Here is a 25,000-nt window from a genome sequence, read left to right as displayed (position 1 = left end):
GGATGCAATTTCGATTTCCATCAAGTTATATTACAAACAAAGAACGTAATCATCTGAAAGAGTTAAAGAGTTTCGTTACTAGCCCCTTGGATACCAAATAAGGCATTTTATTAATTAAACTCAGTCAAATGACAAAAAAAGACATCAAATTCTGGCAAATCTAAAGAATTCATTGAAAAACGTTGAGCTTCACACAAAAGCGATGAGCTTCTTACATAAAACACAAGATTTTTTGATTGAATCTTTTTGGAACATAAATTGAACTCTTATTAAATGAACCATTAAATGAAATAAGCTTTTCTTGTAATTTTATTAAACAAATGCAAAAATTATTTCAAAATACAGAACGAAAATACAAAAATACAATCCGAATCATTTTCATTGCAAAACTCAATGATGAGACTAAAACTGGCTGCATGGATGGTATCAACTCTGTCGTTCTAAAATATTGAGTTCCAAGTTTTTTGACAGTTGAAAATCTCAGTTTCTCAAAAAAAATTTTGCGTTTTCTTTAAATATTCGTTTAAATTAGCGAAAGACCGCAGATGTAATATTTCCAGAAAAATTTCTTGGGAACCGGAGGTCCAATTAGCCCATATCTGAGTAAATGGAGATGTGTTAGAATTTTCTTTGTCAGCGCCAACGATCAAACAGGACAAAATGGGCCAAATATGAAAATTTGAAGCTATTTTTTATAAAAAAAAGGGAAACAATGCAGAAAAAAAATTGCTGAAAGTTTCGCCAAAACAATTGGTTCAAACAATTTGCTAAATCTCTTCTATCTCTAAGCGTCAAACTAATTAGAATATCACGAACAGTTTTCTCATGTTTTACCAAAAATTGTTCAAATTTTAAGCAATTATTACAATGTGAACAAAACAATGGAAGTTAGGGTAACGTTCACAAATCTCAAAATCTCCGTAACTCTTTGGAAAAAGCAAAATTAAAAAATCTTTTTAATTTGAAAATCTACGTTTGACAAGCTTTCTAATGATACCACTTACAATCCTGTAAAATGAATATACCGATCGGCGAAAATTGACTGAAAAAAAAATCAGATGAGTATATAGTTCCTCCCCCACTAAAGTGGGTCGGAACAAATAGCATGTGACTGCTTATGGTTCAATTAGCAGATGATAACAGTTATGTAAGCTGAATTGATACTGGATACAGCAACTCACAAAATTGATAGCGCAATGATTTATGCAGATACCTACTTGGACAAAAATCAGCTCACGTTAAATTCTGATAGAATGGATCTATTATTTTTCAGTAAAAGAAAATAAAATCGACCAGATATCCAATGTGAATGAAATGTTATACGACGCTGACAAAGCTACCAATATTTTGGAATACAGGTGAATTTAACGCTATTCGCTAAACTAATATTCAATGACCAAATCTTTTTTACAGATAACACACCTCTGAAAAATATAATATTCGTTTATGAATCATTTCTACAGTCGCATTTCTCTTTCAGCAGAATTTTGATTCTAAAATATTGCTCTTAGTGATTGAAACATATTGTCCTACAGATTAGTAGGAATATCAATTAAGTGCAACCAACGCTCATCTATCCGTCAACTCACAAACTCTCTGTATCACTGATGTCAAAAATTAGTCTAACGAAATTTCCTGCGGAGCCTAACAATTTGAGGAAGATCAGAAACTCCAATGAACTTAACAAAATGCTCACGAGATCAAAAACAAAAGAGGGCCAATCAATAAATACTATAAAAACTAAAGCAAAAGAAATAGAGCAACCAATCAAAGATAGTAGAAAAATTTTTCAGAATTGGCGCAAAGTGCCACGGAACCTAACGTTAGAATGATGAAAACTTTAAAGACCAAACATAATTTAACCATTTTGTCGTTAAATAAGCATTAAAATATACTCATGTAGAATTTATATTTGCTTTCAGATTTATTGAATGTATGTTAGCACAATCAAACAAGCAAAACAGTGTTTCATTTTTCTAATCCAGAAAAATTTGTATATTTTTTTATTGCCTTCGTTATTGCAGTAACCGTAAGCCTAATTAAAGCCGGATTATGCGTTTTATATTTAATTATGTAACGTATTTATGTGTTTTATTAGCACATTATAGCATGTGCGCGTGGTGGCCTAAACAAAACAGATTCTGTTATTGAACTAAAAATTTTCAAATGAAAGTTTTGCACTTTAACATTTCACACAGTGAATAATGAAAGGAAAATCAGATTAAGGTTTCTCTCCAGTTCACTTCAAAACCCGTAAAGAATTCATACGCCAATAATTGCTTCGACCTCACTTGTGGGGGGAGGAACTATATACTCAAACGGGTTTTTTTTTGTTCAGACAATTTTGGCCGATCGATATATTCATCGTAGAGAAATGTCAGTGGTATCAGTAAAAAGCTCATCCAGCGAGGAATTCGAAACTGAAAAAGATTTTTTGAATTTCGTTTTTTTTCGAGGAGTCGTCGAGGTTTGAAGTTTTGTGTGAACACGGGGTATTTGGCATGATTTTGTTCACTTTTATTGTAAATTTTCTTCAAATTAAGATCTTTTTTTTTTATAAAAAAAATTAATTCAGAATTTTATTTCACGCCATAAAATGAATCAATTTTGAGTTTCTAGCAGAAGAAGAGCAATAAAAAGACTATCTCTGGTTTCGTAGGGAACTTTACTATCAAAAAAATTCGAATTATATTTGAGAGCTGTTTTTTTTTAGAAACCTTTTTATATTTTCTTTTGTTTTCTTAAGTCCCCAAGAGACATGTCACTTTTCATATCACGGCACTGTTAAGGACAAACCTGATTTGCAGTCTAATGCAGCCCAATGAACAAAAAATTGGTTTTCAACGAATCGATCGTGTTTTTTTTTGGCTTCAACTCCGAGTTTTCGTATTTTTAAATGAAATTTTGATTTTATTTTTGAGGTTTAGATGAATTTTTGAAGCCCTATGGCATATAATCGTCGACTAAAAAGGCAATAAGTTTTGTGATGAACATTAGGAGAACCTATCTAGAGTTTAGAGCTTTGAGTGGAGAGCAAATGTTTGTTAAGACTTTAAAAATGATTTTCCGAGAAATGTTTTAACATATACCGATCATTAACCTTTTTTTCGTGAATTGTAAGTCAGTCTCAGTAATGACGATACCCCATTTTTTCTACTACAACGAAAATTACCCTGGTTAGCGGTTTTATCTTCTAACAATTTTTTGTACGACTTCAAGGCCACTAGAATGCAAAAATTTTTTTGAAAAGTTTTGGATAATTTCGGGTTATTGGTTCCTCTTGAAATCTCAGCACGTAATCCTGATGTTGACATCTCCCATTGGCTTAATAAACACGTTTAATGAATCATGGACACATTTTTCAAAGAGAAGCTGATGGTTTAAATGGCTTTGGCGCTTTCTTCTCGCACTTTTCTAGAGAATTATTTGGTTTTCGCCTGTGTTTGCTGTTATTTCTATAGTCATAAGACTTATCGTGATGTCTTAATGATTACTAATGCATGAAAAATATCCTTCTCCCCCATCGAGTTATAACTGAGCGTAAATATTGACATCCGTTGAAGGCTACTGAATTCAATTCTGTTAAGACTTGAAAAATTATTTTTCGATAACTTTTTCAAATATTAATTGAGCTTAAACTTGTTTTCGTCAAATGTAAATCAATCTCAAAAACTTCCGGACACCATTCCAGGTATTTCAGCCAAAATTAATCTAATTAGCGGTTTTATCATCCAATTATTGGTGTTATGACATCGATGCACGAGTTTTTTTTGAAATTTTGGATATTTTTTTTTTGTAATTATGGTTCCCTTTGGAATCTCAACACATTAGTATATTATTGATAACTGAATTTGCTCAGAGGAGCTGTTCTATGGACAATGCAAACAGTTTTTAGAGAAAAGTTTATGTTTTAAATGGCTTCGACAATTTCTTCTCGCACTTTTCTACATAATTTTTGGATTTTTAGTGCTTTTGTTGTTGTTATCCTAGTCAAAGGCTTTTTGCAATGTCTTATTGAAAACCTATGAATGGCAAAGATTTTGCCGTCTCATTGCGTCAAAACGTAGCGTATTTATTAGCTTAAGTTTTTACTGAAAAGGTCATTTTTAAATGATTTCGATACTTTTCTCGCTCAATTTTTTTTGAATTTGTTTTGGCCTGTTTCTTTTATTCTTTAGGTAGCCGTAAAATATTGACCAGTCTAACAAACTTGTGGTTGGGGTTGAATGAATGATTTTACCCGCAGCTGTCAGTTAATAGCGAATAGTATTAAAATATGTGATTTCGTACGTTTCTAAGATTTTTCAGAGTTTTTCACTTTTGTCAGTTTTGTTCTCTTCTTCACTTTGTAATTTATTCTCATCATTGAGAGGTCCAATACAATTACTTAAAAATTAACATGTGTATTGACGTTATGGCCTAACTGATGTTTCGTTTGTAGGACATTATGCGTTCTCATAAAAAGTTATGTGAGTGGTGTATTTGTTTCTTTTTCCCTTCCTTAAGCACAATCGAGTAATAACAGATCCCCATGATTTTTAAATGTGGCCCAACAAATTGTTTTAACTAACTCAGTATATTTTTAACTGAAAAAGTATAAAAGATAATTGAAATAAAAAAAGCATAATATTCAGATAATTGTAAATGATTTTAATGGCTTCACTAATTTGTGTTTTCGCAATGTTTGTATTTTGTTTATCGTAATCGAGTTTTTCTGCATTTTTAGTCCATTCCTTTGGCTTAGTCTAACCAAAAACAGGTCTTATTGGTTTCATTTTGAATTTTTAGTAAATTTATTAAGAATTTTTTTGTTAAAAGCTAACGATTTTTAAGACTTTTGAATTTGTTTGGTTTAAAAATTTTGGATTGATTTTGAGTTCGTCGCATTTTTTATTCTTTTTGTCGACTTGTTACTTAATCTCACTGAAGAGAAATCCCACCTTGCGTAGTTAGGAAAAAGTAAATTTGTGTAGTTAGGGTTTTGTCTGATTGTAATATGACGTTGTTACTAGGTGCTTTTAAAGTAAGATACGGGTTTTTGCCGTGAAAATTTTGTTTTTGCTTTTTTGTTGTTGTTTTTTCTCGTAATCGTTTTAATGGCAAATCTCGTTGTAATGAGGCACGGCAATCCTTAATTCATTTATTAGTTTGGTTGTATAACGATTTTTTCTAAACTCAAACATCTTTTCTTGTTTATCTCTTTGTCAAAAATTGTAAGTCAAAAGACAGTCAAGTCAAAATTGTAGATGAGCACGGATCGGAACATCAAGTACGAATGCACATTAATGAGCCTCATTGTTACTTTAAATACTCTATTTTATCAATTTTTGATTTGATTTGTTTCAACAAAACAAAAGTTATTGCAAATTGGCAATTATTGGACAATCATTTTTCGTGGATTTTGTCTATCTATTTGAGATAAATTGGCTTTACATCAATTATATATGCAAGTACTATTTGGAACAAACGTAATGCCATCTTGTGGATCAAAAAGCAAGTCATCTAAAAAATATAACAAAGTATAGTACCCCTTTTTTAATAACTTTGAAAACGAAAAGGCGAATTTTTGTTTAGAGTTCGCAAGAAATAAATTATTTTTAGAAAAGATTATTATTAGTTTAAGGTTGTCGATATACAATAAGGAAACCTTCATGTATAGCACATTGTTTATAATCAAGAGGCAAGCCGAGCAAGGATCCAAAATATGAAATTTTTTGAAATTCTGTTATGTTTCTGAGATGCAGAGAGGTTATGATATTTCCGTTGCTTTTTTAAATCAATAATATTACAGACTATTACGATGGAAGAGGGGATTAAAGTTTCTGAATTGTTTTGATACTCCAATTTTTTTTTGATTTAGAAACTGTCAAATAGTAATCTCTTCTAATAGTTCAACTCTTGTAATACGAGGTCGTAAGAGTTCTGTTTTCAGATTTAGTAGTTGCAAAATCCGTCAAAAGCCAGAAAAGCCAGATATGTTTCCTCAAATTCGTCAAACCTCTTGAAAAGTTGACTTGAAAATAAATCAACAATTGCGTTTTGATAGCGTCTTGGGAAGAATAAGAATAACAACTGAAACTAATTATTAGTGCGCCAAATTTATAAATCAAATGAAATGAAAGAGAGCACTGAGATCATTACAGACTATCTCCAGATCCAAATAGCCTCAAAATGACCGAAGAAAATTTTATTTTGATTATTAATTAATCTGATTCCTTTTTCAAAGCTAATGCGTTGGGGGACGTAAGAGGTTTTTTTGCCATTTATTTTCGAGACAAATTTATCACATAAAGAACCTGATCATCTTACGTATAATGCACGTGAAATCTGAACACTATAACGTTAAGTTACAAATTTAAAGTTAATAGTTATTTAAAAATCAAGAAGAAACAATTAAGAAACGATTTACACCAAGAGATTGCCTGTAATCGCCGTTTCGTCCGTATAGAAGAAAGTTTTTCGAACTTGAACTATGCTCACCTGTAGGAAAATTAGTCTCTTCCCTTCTGTGGAGAAATCAGTCAACCTTTGAAAATATTCGGAGGGTGAAAGCCCCTTGAACTGTCCATGTTTCATATACGTCATTACTTGATAGCCACAGCACCCTGTAAGAAAACGAAATCTTCGTTGATATGTATCCTTGATCCATTAAATAAAAGGTACGTATTTAAACATAATCTAACCTATTAAAGAGTTATAATGCCTTGTTGAAACACTCACATGAAAACACCCACATCCCTGTAGTGTTTAAATCTGCAGTGCCAGATTTTCCCCATCTAGAGAGCCAGATTTCAAACTTCCAAGTTTGTGTTTTATGCAATATTATGTAGGTTAAAAACTCCGAAAAAAACTTTGAATTATGGCTGCTTGCCTCGCTTACCTCGTTTTCAAAATTTGATCGTAAAGATGTGAAAAGTTTTTTTTCCTTATGAGCGTTGTATCTGATACATGACTACGATGAAGTCCCTTTGAAAATCTGTCATTAATCGAGGACAGCAAAACCGTTTGTGATTTAGGTCAGATTCTCAAAGTGACTTCATGAACAGTCAGGTGTCATATACAATGCTCATAAGGAATTAAAAAATTAAAACTTATTCGAAGAAAGATAAATCGTTGCTTTCGATTTTTGATGTCACTTTCAACGACATTTTAAGATTATGTTTATTTTTCAAATTTTTACTATCAGTTTTCAAAAACGAGATAAGCGAGGCAAGCATTCAAAATTCAAAAAAAATTTCAAAATTTTGTTTCAAAAATTACAATCTGTCATGTTTAAGTACATTAGTTTAGGCCAGTACGAGCAAAAGGGTTGTTATGATTCCTTTGAGAGCTTCAGAGGTGATCTAGTTGCGAATTTAACAAACAGCGACTGTGAGTTTTGCCGCATGAAAATTTCGAGTGCACTTCATTCAGTCGAAACAAAACTTTTCTATGATCAATGTGAAGTAAACTAAGATAAATTAAGGTGTTTATGGCCTTCCTTTGTCAGCTGAGTGATATCAGAAAAAAATTAATTTTGATTGTTTTTCGTTCTCTGCAATTCAATATTTTCGTTTGGCTAGTCAACGTGTGGTGAAGCGAAGAAAGCTATGGAAAAATTTTGATTTCTCTGTCTTTCAGATTGATCAATCAAAATTAGGCGGCTTCTCTAAAACCAATTACTCAAAGTTATCACCTCAACAGCAATAATCTTTACTTAATAGGCAACTTACTTAGGTGAGCATAATTTCTGGGCGCTTAAATTTTCACAAAAATTTCATTTGGCGTAAATGAAAATTAATCCTAATTGGTAAAAAAAGTTACATAAACTGACCTCAAATTCCTAACTGCTGATTTAAAGGATGATTTGTCGAGTAGATCTTTCTCATATCTCTGCTCGTTGCATCTCAATGATACCTTAAGTATTTTGAATAAAGTTCCTTGAAAGCATTTTTTGTCTAAATGAACATATTTATGCGGACGATTATGAGAATTCTTAGTTTCTTATAATAAATCAAAGGAAAAAAGTAATAAAAAAAACTTTTTTTTCTAAATCCTTAAAACTATAACTTTGTAAGCATTGAATTCTTCTCATCGCTGAGTTATAATTGCAAAATAAGCATGAGGTTAACTAAAGTTATTTAGGAACAAATTGTGAACAAATTATTTTTAAAATGAGAATTATTAACTGACTACGAATCGGTTTTCTACAAAAATTATTTATTTTTTGAATTGCACAAAAGTAGCTAAGAGTACTGGTATAGTGAATAAAAAATAGAAACTTGAACAATAGGTCACTTTGAAGTGGATTGTGTGTGTATGTGAGAGAGAGCCAGAGAAAAAGAGAAAATTGACTTATTTTGCCTGTGTTAGTGCAAAAAAAATCTGTGTTAGAGTTAAACAATAGGCATTTGGATTTCATGATGAGATTAGTTTAGGCCAGTACAAACAAAAACGATGCTCTAATTCCTTCGAGAGCTTGAGAGGTTTTCTAGTTTTGAATGTAGGAACCAACAACTTGTAGGTTTTGCCGCATGAACAATTCGGGTGCACTGCAGACAGTCAAAACGAAATTTTTTCTATGATCGATGTGAAGTAAACTGGAATAAATTAGGGTGTTTGCAGCGGCCCCTCTATCATTCAAATTGATATTTGAAAATATTGAAAGGCTTTTGTTAAACCCATAAACTCATCGTTCTCACCTCAAGAGTAATAATCATTACTTATTGAGCAAATTGCTTAGATGAGCATAATTTCAGCGCGCATTAGAATTTCACAACTTTTTCATAAGGCGTAAGTGATAAAAAAAACTGATTGTTAAAAAAATACATAGATGACATCGAATTCCTATTTGCTTTTTAAGGGATGTTTTGTCGATTAGATCCGTCTTAAACATCTGCTCATGGCATTTCATTAATATCTATTTTTTTAGATTGGTTTGTGCGAAACCACAGGTTCTATTGTGAAATTAAAAAAGTTGTTATTTAAAAAAAGCAAGTATTTTAGTAGGTAACTAAAACCAAATTATGGTAAGTGATGATTTCTTCTCATAGGTAAGTTGAAATTGGGGAGTGAGCATGAGGTCAACTAGAGATAAATAGGATTATTTCGTGACAAAATGATCTTTGAAACGGCAATTAATATTTGACAACGGATCAATTTTTCCAGAAAAATAACTAAAATTCCAAAAAAAATGTTTTTTTTAAGCAGTACTGGCATAGTGAACAAAAAATTAAAACTATAAAATAAGCTTCTCTTGAAGATACGAATTGGCCCCTTTTTTGAAGAAATTCATGAAATTGTTCATCAGTAGCTTTAAAAACATTGTATGGCTGGTGTGAATTTCAGTTTCCAAAATAATGAAATCAAATTATACAATCTCTGACATATTACTAACAACAACATAACAACCACCTCTAAGCAAAAATCTTAAGACCAAAAATATCATTGATAAGACCACTTTTTATACACATCATCATAGGCGGCTCAGATATTTTCCAGACAATTGTGTAGATGTTTGTGCGCTTGAAGTAATCTCCGATCAGATCATATCCTACCAGGAAAAATTGCGAAAATGCCAGCAGCAGTATGTAGATTGTAAGACAAAAAGAATGATCCACCTAACTTCCCTAGAAAAGAGTTCAGATTTCACTTGGAAATATTCACTTTTTGCTTATTATGTTTTTAACAAAATAGATATCTTATAGGGTCAAAGTGTTGTTTAACGTGAATGAAATCAATATCCCAGACTATTAGTCAGACTATTAGTATCAATATCCCAGACTATTATATTTTGAAATATAATTAACAACAACATGAAAACTGTGTGGCTGAATCTCGTTGAACGAAATATCCTGGCTTCTGGACACTGCGTTTGGAAAGTAATTTTGACGTTTTCTTGATGAATCATTTTGGGAACTTTGCTTATAGCTTTCTTCATTTTGTTGCATGTAATTAATAATCACGCGATTGTGTGCCCGTCTGATCAGACCGAAATCATATCATTGTCGTGACTTTTGTATGACCATGGCCAAGATCAAATCCAGACCATTTTCCAGACAATCATGTGCTTGAAATGATCTCTGAGCAGACCATCACCAGCCCAAAAATATCATTGATAAGACCATTTTCTACACATTATCATACGCGGCCCAGATATTTTCCAGACCATTGTGTAGATGTTTGTGCGCTCGAAATAACCTCCGAGCAGACCACCCCCGATCAGGAAAAATTGCAAAAAAGTCAGCCGTAGTATGTAGATTGTAAAACAAAAAGATTTATCCGCCTAACGTTCGGCTTTAACTTGGAATTATTCAATTTTTGCTTATTATAGTTTTAACAAAATAGATACTTTATTGGGTCAAAAGGTTGTTTAAAGTGAACCAAATTGATATCCCAGATTACCAGTAGAAATTAGATTGTAAAACAATAAGGTTGGTACACCTAACATTTCTAGAAAAAAAGTTAGAATTAAAAAAAAAAGTTAAAATCAGTCTATTGACCAGACTTTTCTGCGCTTGAAACAGAAAAGAAATTCCCAGACAGTAACCCGGGTCGAGGTTTTTGGGAAAATTTTTGTAAGAAATGCGGTGAATGCGGTGAATTTCTGTAAGAAATGCGGTGATCGCGGTGAATGCGGTGAAATTAAATTTTTCACCGCATTTCCGTACAAAAATTCACCGCGAAATTCACCGCATTTCTTACAAAAATTCACCGCCTATGATTTCCTAAGTTTACTCAATCTGATTTAAATTCACAAGAAATTGCGAAGATGTAAGTGACAGTTGGCGCAGTGGACTAAGCAGTTGAAGGCATGCAGGAGGTCCGAGGGTCGAACCCGTGTGGGGATGAAGCTTTTTTGAAAGAATGCTGAGAACGCGGTGAAAATAAATAATTCACCGCGATTCACCGCATTCACCGCAAAAAGATGTAAGAAATACGCAGAGGAAATTGTTTTTTTTTCACCGCGTTTCACCGCATTTCTTACGAAAATTCACCGCCAGACCTCGACGCGGGAACTATTGTTTGGAAGCACACAGTAAGCGTTCGACTTGGGCCTGATCAGAGGTCACTTGTCTGGTGGCTTTTGAGGTCAGTTATCTTTCGTAATTGAATTTATCACAGGCAACAGAAAATGTCCTTATGTCACTTGTCAGAAATGCTAACCTGCAGTATCACTGTCAATTTCAATGAAGGAGAAAATATTGTAATACTTGTAGTAATCTCTAATCACGCGCCTGAACTTTGCCATGTCTGAATCTAAGGCCTCTCTGGTAGTCTTGTTGCCACTATTTTCGACTGCAATGAAGTATCGATGCAAGCAAAAATAGCTGCTAAAACACGAAAGGAAAAATTAGTTTTGTTTTCCGAGCTCATATAGGCTTCATAAATTGCCATCACTGCTTGATTAGTTACATTAAAGAGATGTTCTTATGTTCCCGCAGCGAATCATGCATAGTTTTGGATAGGTTTGCCAAGTGCAACTGACAAAAACCAGCGCAGAAAACCGTCCCCTTTTGTTAAGTAACAGAGACTTCTTGCAAGAGGTAGCCTAACTATAGTTGAAAGGTCAACGTGAAAAGACCGTAGTCGATCAATAATGAGGAAGAATAGACTATTGTCGACCAATGTCTGGTATGAAAAGAATGCGCGTCGACTTAAATGTTCCGGGTCGACCATCTGAGTCGACCGATGTATGTCAGGGTCGATCATACGTTGACTGATAAAGGATAGGTTTCACCATGTGTCGACCAATAAAAGTCGAAGTCGACCCTGTGTCGGCCAAAAATGTTTGGTAAAAAAACTCGTGAAAAGACGTTGAGTCGACCCCGTACCGAACTCCAAGTGTAAATCAGTACTGGGCAATTGTAAATGCAAGTCTCCCATGTAATATATTTTGCTCTCTTTCTCGCTGGAAGTTTTCTTTCAAGCGTATATTAACGGCACAAAAGTTTAAATGTTAACAGTCGTGGTGGCGCAGAAAGGAGGACAAACGACTTGCGAGAGGGAGATTGTGGGTTCAATTCACGTACCAAAGTTTCTTTTTACACTTGGCCCAAGTCTGACCCTTGAAAAATCTGAATGAAAGCAAGTCTGACAAGTCAACAAAGTGACATGAACAAGTCTATGATTCAGTAATGATGAGAAATTGCATTCATAGTGGCCCAGTACTGAAAAGCACTTGGAGTTAGGTACGGGACCGCATCAACTATGAAAAGGCCGTGGGTCGACATATCTAAAAACTTTCAATGATCATTTCTAAGTTAGCAGAACGACGGGCAAACACTGACTTTCGCCGGTGGGAACTGAGCAACAAAACTGGACATATGTTCACAATTTGGGTCAAAAATATAAAACTTTTAACTATCTCCCAACTGGCTATCTTGTGTTTTATTGCTTTCATGCGATGTTGCCATACCTCGAGCTGCAAAGTTTATGCATCTGCTGTTCTAAGCAAGAGTTTTCTCTCAGATCAATTGGAAAAAACTAAAAAAAAAAAAACAGAAAAGACCGGGTTCTACCAAAGTTTTGTATGAAACGACCGTCGTTGTCCAATGTTTGACGCAGATCTTGAGCTGACGAATAAAAACATTTTGAGTCGATTTTGGGTCTTGACCATGTAGTCAAGGTATGGAAATTGGTTATTTCATATGGTTCTCCTCTCTACTTTTACATTTTCTTTACCTTCATCTTTTTTTACATTTTCCGACAGGGATCAACGCTGAACTAAAGGCTAAATTTGGCGAAAAAAACGCAAAAATAGGGGATAAAATATGTAAGACTAATTCTAGAAAATGCTTACTTGTGTTCTAAAAAATTTGAGATCTACACTAAAAAATGCTAAATTATGTAAGATAAACGCCAATATAAACGCTAAAATCTGTAAGAACAAGTCTAAAAGCGCTAAGTTATGTAAAACTAACCCTAACAGTTAAGCGGTAAAATTATGTAAGGTCAACGCTAAAATAAACGCTCTATTATTCATGATCAACCTATTCACCGCTTAAATATTGCTTTCAACGCATTTAGTACATATTTTGCGTTCGCTAGCTCTCAGGCTTCGGCCGTGGAAGTTCGACTTGAATGACACTCTGAAAAGTTCCACCTTTTTGTTCCAACCTTTCAAATTTTTGGGGTCGCGAACTTTACGGCAGTGGAATTCTTTAGGTTAGAACTGACTGATCGATTATTTTCATATTTCTAACTATTTACCTTATTATTCGAACCTTAGATATATATCTACCCTTCAGGGAAATGCAAAACTTTAAAAAATTTGTTATATGGAATAGATAAAAGGTACTTCTTCATAAATGTTTTGAACAAAACAAAACGAACTAGATAATTCAGTAGGTTTCCGAGTAGCAATCGAAAAATTTCGATCGAAGTTGGATGGTAGCAAGAAGCAAGTTCTCTTCACTTTATACACTTCTAAATCGTATTTTATATATATATATATATATATATATGTATATATATTTATATATATATATATATATATATATATATATATATATATATACCCTGACGGAGAAATTTTGCAGGCCAAAATTTGTTGTATCTTTCAAAAAATTGTTGTATAAGCTAGTGGCTAAGACTTCTTTGTTAACGAGCTTAAATATTAGAGATCTTAAAGGACGATCAAAAATTTCAGCCATGTTTTTCTTGTGTTTATGAATTACGGCTTTATTTAACATATTTTTAAATCCAACGCCAGAATTATGTTCTGAAGCAGAGTTTGATTCCTTAAAAAGACAGTAAATTATTCCATAAATGCCTTAGACGGAATGTGAACTAACGTGCTCTATTTGATTTGAATTTGAATTTTGCTACAAAAAGTTTACGTTATAAGACTTTCAAGAAAAAAATGTCTTACTATAGAGAAATTGAACGTAGCTTCAAAAATCTGCCAGAATCCTAAAACATGCATATTCTCATAGAAATATGAGAATATGCATGGTCTTTCAAAATTTTCATATTTTTGCAAAATCATGCAGGATAATCTTGTAACTTGCCGAGGAACTCCAAAATCTATACAATAAAGTCAATCACTCTGCGCCTTTAAAAATTTCGGTTTTACTGATGTTTTATTTTATGTTTTATTTGGCTTTTGACTGCTCCAAACTTTATGCGCAAAAATACATCACTGATTTGTTCAAAACACTCCAATTAATTAGATATAAAATGCTTCCATGAAGTAAATTTATGTAGTTAGAAACAATAGTTTTATGTAGTTTTATTAACGTTTTTTTTTGTACCGAAATGTTTGTGGGGGAGGAACTATATACTCAAATGGGTTTTTTTAACCGATCGATAGATTCATCGTAGAGAGTTGAGACTGGTAACATTAGAAAGCTCCTCCAGCGTAGAAAATGGAAATAAAGTTTTTCTGAGTTTCGTTTCTTACAGGGAGTTATGGAGGTTCAAACTTTTGAGAAAAAATGTGAATTCTGCTGTTTTTATTCACATTTTTTGTCATTTTGACCAAATTTTGTTCAATTTTGCTAAAACTTGTTTATTAAGTAATATAGATTGAAATCGATACCTTATCCTCGTATGCAAAAGTAAATTAAAATTAAAACACAGTTTTTTGTTCCGACCACTACTTTAGTGGGTAGGGAAGAATATATACTCAAACTGTTTCTTTTGTTCAGTGAATTTTGGCTGATCGATATATTCATCGAAGAGAGTTGTGAGTGATATCATTAAAAAGCAGGTACATCGTAGAATATGGAAATCAAAAGATTTTTTCAAACTTCTTTTTTACAAGGAGTTATCGAGTTTTAAATTTTTATGGATATTCGACAGTTCTTATTCAAAGTTTCCGTAATTTTTGCTAAAAATTTGGAACAACTTTGCCAATAATTTTTTTTCTGTCAAATTTTTTTATCATCTGTAAATACAGGTCATACTTTTTTCATCTTAAATACAAGGTATTCCAAGTGATGGAATTTTTTAAAATCAGCTTCTAGGTTTTGGTACTACGAGTTTTCATACAAAATTTTGTGATTCTTGTGCATATTTTTTGTGCATAAGGGTTTTTATGACTCTACGGAAGAGTTTTAGAAAACTTTGATTTGTGTTTTGCCCTCAATTCTTATTATTTTTAGAGTCTAATTACTACTAATTACTAAGTCTATCCTTTCCAAATTTAAAATGGCTTCTTCGTGAGTTGTAAATGAACCTGAAAGAAGCATTCGGTTGTTAGCTAAGGTCTCTTATGTCCTTGAATGTGTTTCTTTTAACTAAATTTCAGTGATTTTTTGAACTTATTATTAGTTTTTTTTTCTGTCAAATTTTTTAATCCTCTGTATATACAGGTCAAATCTTTTTCATTTTAAATACAAGGTAATCTTTGTGACGAAATTTTTTAAATTCAGCTTCTAGGTTTTGGTATTACGAGTTTTCATAAAAATTTTGTGATTTTTGTGCAAAATTGCCCATTTTTCTGTTGTTTTTGTTTCATTTGTATGTTGTTACAATACTTAACAATCGAAATTCAAAATCTCTAACAGTTTAAAAACCGAATGTAATGATTATTTTCATAACATTTGGATTTGAGCGTTGCGACACCGTTCTCTTTCAGAATTTGGCAGAGATTTATTGTTTGCCCTGTATTTGTTGTTAACTTTTGTTGTCGTATGCCAATCGTCTGGAAAATTAATTTTTCAGTGGCCAATAGTAGACAGATAAATGAACTTAATAGCTGATATCGGTTATTAGCTAATTGTTTTATTGACTTTGAAATTAATTGTTTACAAAAAAGAGTAAAACTATTTAACCTGGTTTGCGTTTTCTGTCGTATTTACAATTTTGTATCAGTTTCGTCACGTAGCCACATTTTTGAAAGATCTTTTTAATTTTTGTTGCACCAAAGATGTTTTTTCTGTTGGTTGAAAATTTTGACAGATGTTGAAAATTTTTCAGAAGAATTTTGTGATTTTTAGATACTTTTCAATATTTATCGTTCTTTTTGCTGTCATTTTGAGATAGTCGTTTTCATAAAAAAAGACTTTTTTATTACCAAAGGAAACGAAAATGGAGTTTTATTTTTTTCGCGGTTAATATTTTATAAATTTAATGGCTTCAACACTGTGATTTCGTAAAGTTGTTTGTGAAGTAATTTTAGTTCTGTTTGTAATTGATGTTGTTTAATAGTCTTATGACTTTGTCTCACTAATAACGGGTACATTTTGTTTTCCAAGCCACTGCAAGATAAACTGTCTACTCTTTTAGTAGAAAGTTTGTTTTGGCTTTGAATTTTGAAGTCATTTGTTTAAAAAGGACTATGGATTTCTGAGATTTAATAATCTCATTTTTGGTTAACTTGTAGCTTAGCATCCCTTTAGACAAGTCAAATGCATCCCTTATCTATCGAACAAAAAAATGCTTTTTATAACGGTTTTATTGTCTTCAACTGCTCTTTGATCTTGGTAAAAACCAGTTTTAATAAAATGTTCGTGATTTTTGCATAACGCCCATTTTTGTCGGTTTTGGTTTTCTTTTGAAAGTATTACAACAACGGGTGGCCCTCTGGTTATTTGAAAAAAAGCGACCCTGATTTTTCTGTATTTTTTAGCGAACAGCTTATTGTTCAACTGACTGGGACATCGTTTTCTTGCAAGTTTTTTTTGTGCACGCTTCTTCGTGCAATTTTTTTTGCTTTTTGCCTGTAGTCGTTCTTTGTTCTTTTGTAGTCGTATGACATATCCTGAATAATGACAGGTCTCCATCGCGCTCTCTGGATGTATAAAAATATCAATCTCTCAAAGATTTCAATTGATGCATAATGTTTCTAATCAGTTTGACATTAAAAAACAAAAAAAGCAACATATTAAGAAATAAATGTTTTATATTTGTAATTATTTGATTTTTATCGCCTTTAGTTCTGGTATTCATATTTTGGTTACAGGTTTCATTATCCCTCTTAGGTAGATTGTTTCATTGATTCACTGGTTTGTTGAACGATATGTTTATATAATAATTTTTTTATCTTTTCCTAATTTGGTAGACAATTAAGTGAAAAATATAGATGAGCGGGGTCGGAAATTTATGTGCGAACGGACATTACCGAGCCTCCTTGTTTAATATGCTGTAGGTTTATACAATCATGACCTCAAAGAGAAATGATAATTCATCCGAGAAATTGTTTTAATTGAAATTTTTTCATTACTTCTAACCCAATACCAACATTTTAGGATAGAAGTTCAACCGGTTCAGCCGGAGAACAAGTTTCAGAGTTGTTCGATACTATTTTTATTTCGAGACAATTGTTCGTTAGAAAGCAAAAGTAAGCATTTTTAAGATAAGATTTATCTGAGGTGCATATTTTATAAATAATATTAGAGCTTGCTCTCAGCATACATATATGATGATCTCAATAAAATCTCAACAAACGGAAAAAAATGAAATAAAATATATTGGAAGACAAAAAATTGGCGAATCACATTTTGTGTGCTGGAGACCAAAATATATTTTCTCATTTAGTGATCATGCTAAAATAATTTTAATTTCCTTATAAAATTTTCAGGAATTTTTGGGAAGATTTTGTGTCAGATAGTGATCAAATTTTGTTTAAAAAGTTAACCAATTTTCTCATTCTACATTAAATCAACGCCAATATGTCAGATCTGTTAAGTTTTTCTAGTTACGTGGAAATTAATTGTGTACCGGTATCTCTAAAAACCAAATCATATAGCCAATAGCAGTTTTTTTCCCTGTCTACCTCAAAATGCCGTATCTTGACATCAACTTATTCCCTTCCGTCACACTAGTAACGTTAGGTTTTTAATAGAATTTGAATATAATGTGGGAGAAAATGCCGAAAATTTTAATTGTTTGCGCATTTGATCCCCAATTCTGATATAGCAATATTACAGCTTTCATTCGTGTTTGTCCAGACTGGAGAAGTTAGATAACTGACAAACGTTAGCGTCAAATTTTTAACTAATTGGCGTTAGAATTGAGGTAATTTCCTTCTTCAAGTCTTCACTGTATAAAAACTGCAAACGTTTTTTCTCTGAAAAGACTTTTGAGAACATGATTTTGACATTTACGTCTAAAACAATTTTTAAAACTATCATTCAAGGCTTCACTTCAACAACGAGAGCCAATTCAGTAATATTTTTAGACCTTCAAACGTTTTGTTCCAGAAATAATGTCGGTGGCTCTTTCGTATTTAAGAAAATGCTCCAGAACTTGGAACGTTTTTACCAAACTCTCAATCGGCAGCCCGAACTTTGGATTGAAAATGAATTTTTCTCAAGCCAGCATCGTATTTTTTTCGTACAATTACATCTCTACGACTGTTGATTATTATAAAACACGACAAGTATACTAGAGGCAATAGAGGCAATGAAAAAAGTTCACAAATGAGCTGTTTTACCTGAACCTCTGACATTGTCTGGACTGTTTCTTGAAGTTGTTGGGAATTATGAAGTCGAGAGAACTTCGTCCTCTATGGTGTGTATAATGATCGTTACCAGAAAATACCACTTGTGGGCCTAAGACGATAAGTGTCACAAGGCATATTAAATGATATTCCATAACGGAGGAATAATTATTAAATACATTGTTTGGTTGTGTAAATATAGGGCGTCAATATGGCATTGGTACAAGGTCAAAACCGTAAGATTGCTAGGCAAACGAAGCTGGCTACAATAATGGGTCTTTTAAGTGCAAGGTTCGAAGAGCTGAATTGTAAATTTCTTGATTCTCTGCAGTCAAAGAATTGGATTGTACTGGTTCTCTGTCTTTTTACTAACCAAAGAATTGAATTCTATTGGTGCTCTGTCTTTTTACTATCCAAAGATTTGAATTCTATTTGTGCGCTGCCTTTTTTACTATCCAAAGAATTGAATTCTATTGGTGCGCTGTCTTTTTTACGACTCGAAGAAGAGTATTGGTGGAGCTCCTTTTTTGATCGACAAAATTTGGAGTATACTAAAAACAGGATGTTAAAGTCACTGCCACATGTCAAAACTAAAAGTTTAGGACAAACAGCTAAACGAATTAATGACCATATAGAAGAGAGAGAGAGAGAGAGAGAGAGAGAGAGAGAGAGAGAGAGAGAGAGAGAGAGAGAGAGAGAGAGAGAGAGAGAGAGAGAGAGAGAGAGAGAGAGAGAGAGAGAGAGAGAGTGTGGTCTTCTGTTCATGTCATTTTCGAGAGGTAGCGAGAAAAGTGTGCGTGAAATCTTTTTGCCAAGCAACATTTTTTTTCAGACGCAGTTCAAAAGCAGTTTTTTAAGTTTATACACCAATTTTTTCAGTCAAAGGTGTTGCTCTCAATTATCAAAAAAAGAATAGTGTTTGGAATTCTTTTTGACCATCTAAATTAACAGTTGCGTTATTAAATTCAATACTCAACTGTTTCTACCTTTTGTCATGTTTTAAGCTTTTATTAGCTGTTTTATACTCTCATTAAAACTTCGGTGGAAGTCGTATAGTTGTTCTAGCAATTTTAGCGGTCTTCGAACTGATTGTTAGTTATTTATTTTTATTGAAGAAAAATTAGTCAATTTGGACAAATTTCTGCAGTTTTTGGTCTTTCTCTTAAAGTTTTGTCTCTTTTTTTCTAAAAATAGTGTTCTTGCTGAAGTTTTACCTCACGTTAAATGTTAACTTAGAGCTGTTCTATAGTTAATGCAATTCTGAAGTCAGACTTGAAGTCTAGACATGGCGCTTTTCACTGAAACAATTAATGCATTTTCCTATTTTTTTCATGTTTTCTGTTTATGCATATTTTAATAGTTGCTTAAATTTTCTTGACAAATATTGGCTCAATGACTGACACACCAGAAGTTGTAATTTTTTCAGGAATAACTGGGAGAAACTTGCCTTGTCGGCATTTTAAAGAGAAAAGAATAATAAATTTCGATTTTGTCCTTTGTCCTATCCTTTCCAGTTCTTCGGTTTTCTCTTTATGAAACAATTTTGTTAGATGGTCTGTCAGATCGTATTTTTGTTAACTACTTATTTTACCAGTTGTTAATATTTTTGCCAATAGTTTTTCAGAGTCGCAAGTGAAAGAAAACTTTAACAATCGTTACTTCAGTTTTTTTCAGTTAGTTATTTTTTGAAAATGTTTTTGGATTTCGAAAAGGTGGTTTTCGTAGGCGTCAAGATAGAGATGTTTTGCATAGCTGCTTTCTGAGGTACTTATTATGGTAATGAAAACCTAATTACAAAATTTGCAGTGAATCTTTGAAAATTCTTTTAGTTCTTTCGTGTTGTTTGTCAGTTTTAAAACTGTTTGATGTTAAATGGCCGGTGAATCTTTTATATCCTGAAAATGGAAAACTGGATAATTTCAAGCGCAAAGGAAGCAGTTTTGAAGATGAGTTTTGGAGGGTCTTTTTTGGGTTTTTATTAGTCTTTAAGGACCAATTAATCTAATGGGGCTTGTGGATGGGTTACTCTCTCTCTCACAACGGAATTCGACAAAAAAATTATGTTTAAGAAACTAATATCAAGAATTCTAGCGAATTGTTAGTAAAGTTTGCGTTGTTTTAAGTTTTGGTACAATTTGTGTTATTTTTTTAGTTTGCTTAATTTTCATCGGCAATAAATATGTTCTAAGGACTTGCAAATACGCGCTACTGGGTAACTTCAATGAGAACCCTCAGTTTTGAAGTTATTATTGTCAGGAAGTCTGACTACTTGCAATTGAAAAATGACGTTTTTTCAAAACTCGGAGAAATTTTTAGTCCTTTTTCATTTTGTATTGGCCCATCAAGTTTTCTTAAGCTTGTGGGTGTGTATGTGTGTGTGTGTGTGAGAGAGAGAGAGAGAGAAAGAGATTGGTCATGTTTTGGCATAAATTTGTTTTTAAGGAGGTTGGTTTCAATAGCTTCAGCAAAATAATTGTAAATTTGACTTATTTGTACAATTTCAACATTGTTTTTTTGCTTTGTTTGTACATTGTATGGCTTTCAAATTAGTTTTGTTGTTTTTCCAGCGAGAATGAATTGGTTTTTAAGACATGAGTAAATTAGACAATTTGCTGGGAATGCCTAAATTTGAGGTGAAAATGGCAGATTCGGTGGTTCTTGATTCCCAAATTTTGAATACTTTTTCATTTTTTGTCATTTTTGATGCTCTTGTTTGATTAGACTCAAACAATCGTTTGCCAATTCTATAAAACTCTTTTGCAATAAAAAATCTTTTTTTATGTCCTTTTTGAGATCTATGCTTGGGTGATGCAAAACTTAAGCAATAAAAATGATAATGTCTTTAAACAATTTTCAAGGTTTTTTTCGAAATCTTTTATCTTTCTTTAGTTTTTCTAGCTTTAAGGACAAATAAACTGCTTTTTTGCACTTGAATGTACGCTACCAGGCAGTTTCTAGTTCCATTTTTCCTAAACTTTTGAAAAAGTTTTGTGGTTTTCAAAAATTTGGGTTTTCCTCTTCTAGTTTTTTAGAAAAAAATTGCGTTTTCCTTTCATTTTACATAAAATGAAAAGTTTTTTCATTTTACGATTTTTCTTATCTAAAAGGGACAATGAAACTCTTTTAAGGTGTATTAAAAAAATCATTGAAGAATTTGGTGGCAACGGAATTGTCAGCAAGATATGAAAATAAGGAATCGCAGCTACTTCTCAAAGAAATTTTGAAATTTTTTCATTGACAAGTTTTTGAAAATTATGATCGTTTTTAGATAACCAAGGTGATTCGTAGTATCTCAAATTAACCAAAATGTTGATAAATATCAAAAATAATGAAACCACTACAAAACAGTTTGTTCATTACGAAGATCCCCTATTGTCTGGAATGTCTTGTCGAAACTACTGAATTATGGATGTTCAATCGATTGGAAGTGTTTTTGCTTTTTGTATAGCATTTTCGCAGCAGTTTGAAAAACTTGTTGCAAAACGCATTGGTAGGGACGAAAAAATATTTCGTTTTCGGATTTTGTCATGATATGTAATTTTTCGGAATGTTTTTGATTTTCAATTCTTCTGAGCCCAGATGGTCAATAAAAATTTTCAAGGGTTTTGTGCTGCGTTTGCATGTAACTTTGAACATTGTAACTCTGCTTTTGAAACTACAGACACCAAGAAATTTTGGTGGATACTAAGTTTTTTGATTCTTTGCTTTTATGCCTGGTTCTGCCTATCTCTGATTGTCTCTTATTTCTCAAGTACTTTATTTTCTTGTTTTGTTTGTTTTTAGAAGAAGGTTTTGGAGTTCGTTTTTGAGTTTTTCGTTCGTTTTTACCGCTTTGTTGAAAACCATGGTATTCAACACGCGATTGCAAGACGCTTTAGCCTTCTCTTGTAGCGCGCCCCTTTTTGCGTGCTTTGACGATGTTCCAATTTATATGTGCTAACCTTAGAATTTTTGGGTCTATTTTCTCAATGTACGCTAGGGAATAGGTCATATCCTATTCACTAATATTCAAAGAAGCTATAGAGGCTCATGCAGCAGCAAAGGCATGTTTCAGGCTCTTCTTGCAAGACGTTCGTCTTTCAAGAGTTTTACAAGATGGACGGTTATATCGCAAGTCTCATGCATATCGGACGGTTATCTTGCAAGATCTTTCGACTTTTCAAATTTCTCCTGTACTGTAAACAGTTGATTCAACAAAAAAGTAAGTCTTGGATCTTTGAAAAATTCTCTCGAACCCAATTCTGTCTCGGTAAGATGAAAACACCAATATCTACTTAAATTTGTACTATATTATGCAATCAAAATCTGCTGATAGAAAAAAAAGACTGAATAACGGAAACAGTTAGTTCTTTTCTCGCCGTGGATGACCTATGAGCCACTTTTTGGTGGAGATCTTCCTTTATAACGTTTTAAAACACACCAAGTGACAATTTTGTTTTTGAACAAGAAAAACTGTGTTCCATGAGTGATGCTTACTCTTTTTTATTAACAAAGCGCAATTAAAAAAATGAAAATGACCGTTGAAAATCCCTTTAAGTGCTATTCAAAGCTACAGAGAAAAATAAAAATTATACAATAAGCCACAAATTATAAAATTGTTTTCTATCTTACTGCCTTGTTAAACCAAAATGAAGCATTTTCATATAGGCTTTACTGAAGTGAAGACACCTTTAAACAAGCATTTGTTACCCGTAATTGATTTTAGCATTTCTATTTTAAAACAGAGTGACAATGTGTATGCATAGACTAGCCATATCTCCTCAAAAAAAGAACATATTGTACTGGTATTTTGTGAAAAAAAAGTAACTACGCATGTTTTGAGAATTTTTCTCTGAATTTTTTTTTTTGGAAAAATTCCTACCGTATCAACCAAAGTCTCTTTTATGAGCCACTCCTTTTTCAATTATATTTTTTTTATAAAAGGGCGAGAATAGAATGGCGAAGCAAATTCTTACCCTAGTCCTTACCTTGACTTATGAAGAGACCCAAATATTCCAGTAGAGGGGGGTCAATATTGACCAAAATTATACAGTCGAGGTTCTAAGTTAAGGTCCAGCAAAAGTGTTTTCAAGGGTCCAGCAGATGTCTGGTCATAGGAAATTATAGTCGTGAATTGTCTTTTCATGAGTCGAGCAAAAATCATTTCATAAGTCTGCTTTTTTGCAAGTTTGGAAAAAATTTTTTGTTTGCTGGTGTACATAATGAAGCAGGAACGAAGAAAAGGTAAATAGCATTGCTTCACTGCAGTCCAACTTAAGGTACAGTTGGAAAACTGCCTAAGGTCAAAATAAACGCTGTAATTCTTAAGATAAAGCAGTTATCGCAGCTGTATTAACGGAAACAGTTAGTTCTTTTCTCGACGTGGATGACCTATGAGCCACTTTTTGGTGGAGATCTTCCTTTATAACGTTTTAAAACACACCAAGTGACAATTTTGTTTTTGAACAAGAAAAACTGTGTTCCATGAGTGATGCTTACTCTTTTTTATTAACAAAGCGCAATTAAAAAAATGAAAATGACCGTTGAAAATCCCTTTAAGCGCTATTCAAAGCTACAGAGAAAAATAAAAATTATACAATAAGCCACAAATTATAAAATTGTTTTCTATCTTACTGCCTTGATAAACCAAAATGAAGCATTTTCATATAGGCTTTACTGAAGTGAAGACACCTTTAAACAAGCATTTGTTACCCGTAATTGATTTTAGCATTTCTATTTTAAAACAGAGTGACAATGTGTATGCATAGACTAGCCATATCTCCTCAAAAAAAGAACATATTGTACTGGTATTTTGTGAAAAAAAAGTAACTACGCATGTTTTGAGAATTTTTCTCTGAAGTGTTTTTTTGAAAAATTCCTACCGTATCAACCAAAGTCTCTTTCATGAGCCACTCCTTTTTCAATTATATTTTTTTATAAAAGGGCGAGAATAGAAAGGCGAAGCAAATTCTTACCCTAGTCCTTACATTGACTTATGAAGAGACCCAAATATTCCAGTAGAGGGGGGTCAATTTTGACCAAAATTACACAGTCAAGGTTCTAAGTTAAGGTCCAGCAAAAGTGTTTTCATGGGTCCAGCAGATGTCTGGTCATAGGAAATTATAGTCGTGAATTGTCTTTTCATGAGTCGAGCAAAAATCATTTCATAAGTCTGCTTTTTTGCAAGTTTGGAAAAAAATTTTTGTTTGCTGGTGTACATAATGAAGCAGGAACGGAGAAAAGGTAAATAGCATTGCTTCACTGCAGTCCAACTTAAGGTACAGTGGGAAAACTGCCTAAGGTCAAAAGAAACGCTGTAATTCTTAAGATAAAGCAGTTATCGCAGCTGTATTATATTACCACATTACTTGATTGAATGAAACTAGGTAAAGCAAATGTTCAGAGTGACAAAATTTAGGTCAAGGCGTTGTTCGGATGATTAAAAAATTCCAGCAAAATTCTTTTCGTAGATCTTTTGGAACCAGCATGGTCTAATCATACCAAATTTCGATATAGCATCTAATCATACCCAATTTTGATAAAACATGGTCTTTTCATAGCTCGATATCTACACCAGAGTATATGCCACCTTTGTTTCAAAATTTTACAGGGTGCTAAAAAAGTTTCAGAAGTTCAGCAGCTTTTGGTGTTGCA

At 32.7% G+C, this 25,000-nt stretch overlaps 1 protein-coding gene across 1 annotated transcript in view; it reads right to left on the bottom strand.

The window, feature by feature from the left end:
- Positions 1 to 18,711, bottom strand: part of LOC142339918 (uncharacterized) — a 20,090-nt gene extending 1,379 nt beyond the window's left edge. The window contains exons 1-3 of the mRNA XM_075390277.1: positions 18,362 to 18,711; positions 11,146 to 11,312; positions 6,481 to 6,605 (exon numbers count right to left, since the gene is read on the bottom strand). Coding sequence (XP_075246392.1) covers positions 6,481 to 6,605; positions 11,146 to 11,312; positions 18,362 to 18,522 — 453 coding nt within the window. The 5' untranslated portion in view covers positions 18,523 to 18,711. The remainder of the gene's footprint in view (positions 1 to 6,480; positions 6,606 to 11,145; positions 11,313 to 18,361) is intronic.
- Between the last annotated feature and the right edge of the window lie 6,289 nt (positions 18,712 to 25,000).

This window comes from Convolutriloba macropyga, chromosome 5 (genome assembly GCF_964194025.1).
Source record: "Convolutriloba macropyga chromosome 5, txConMacr16.3, whole genome shotgun sequence".
NCBI classification, from domain to species: Eukaryota; Metazoa; Xenacoelomorpha; order Acoela; family Convolutidae; genus Convolutriloba; species Convolutriloba macropyga.
The sequence above is the reverse complement of the archived record's forward strand: the minus strand, read 5'-3'. Positions and strand labels throughout refer to the sequence as shown.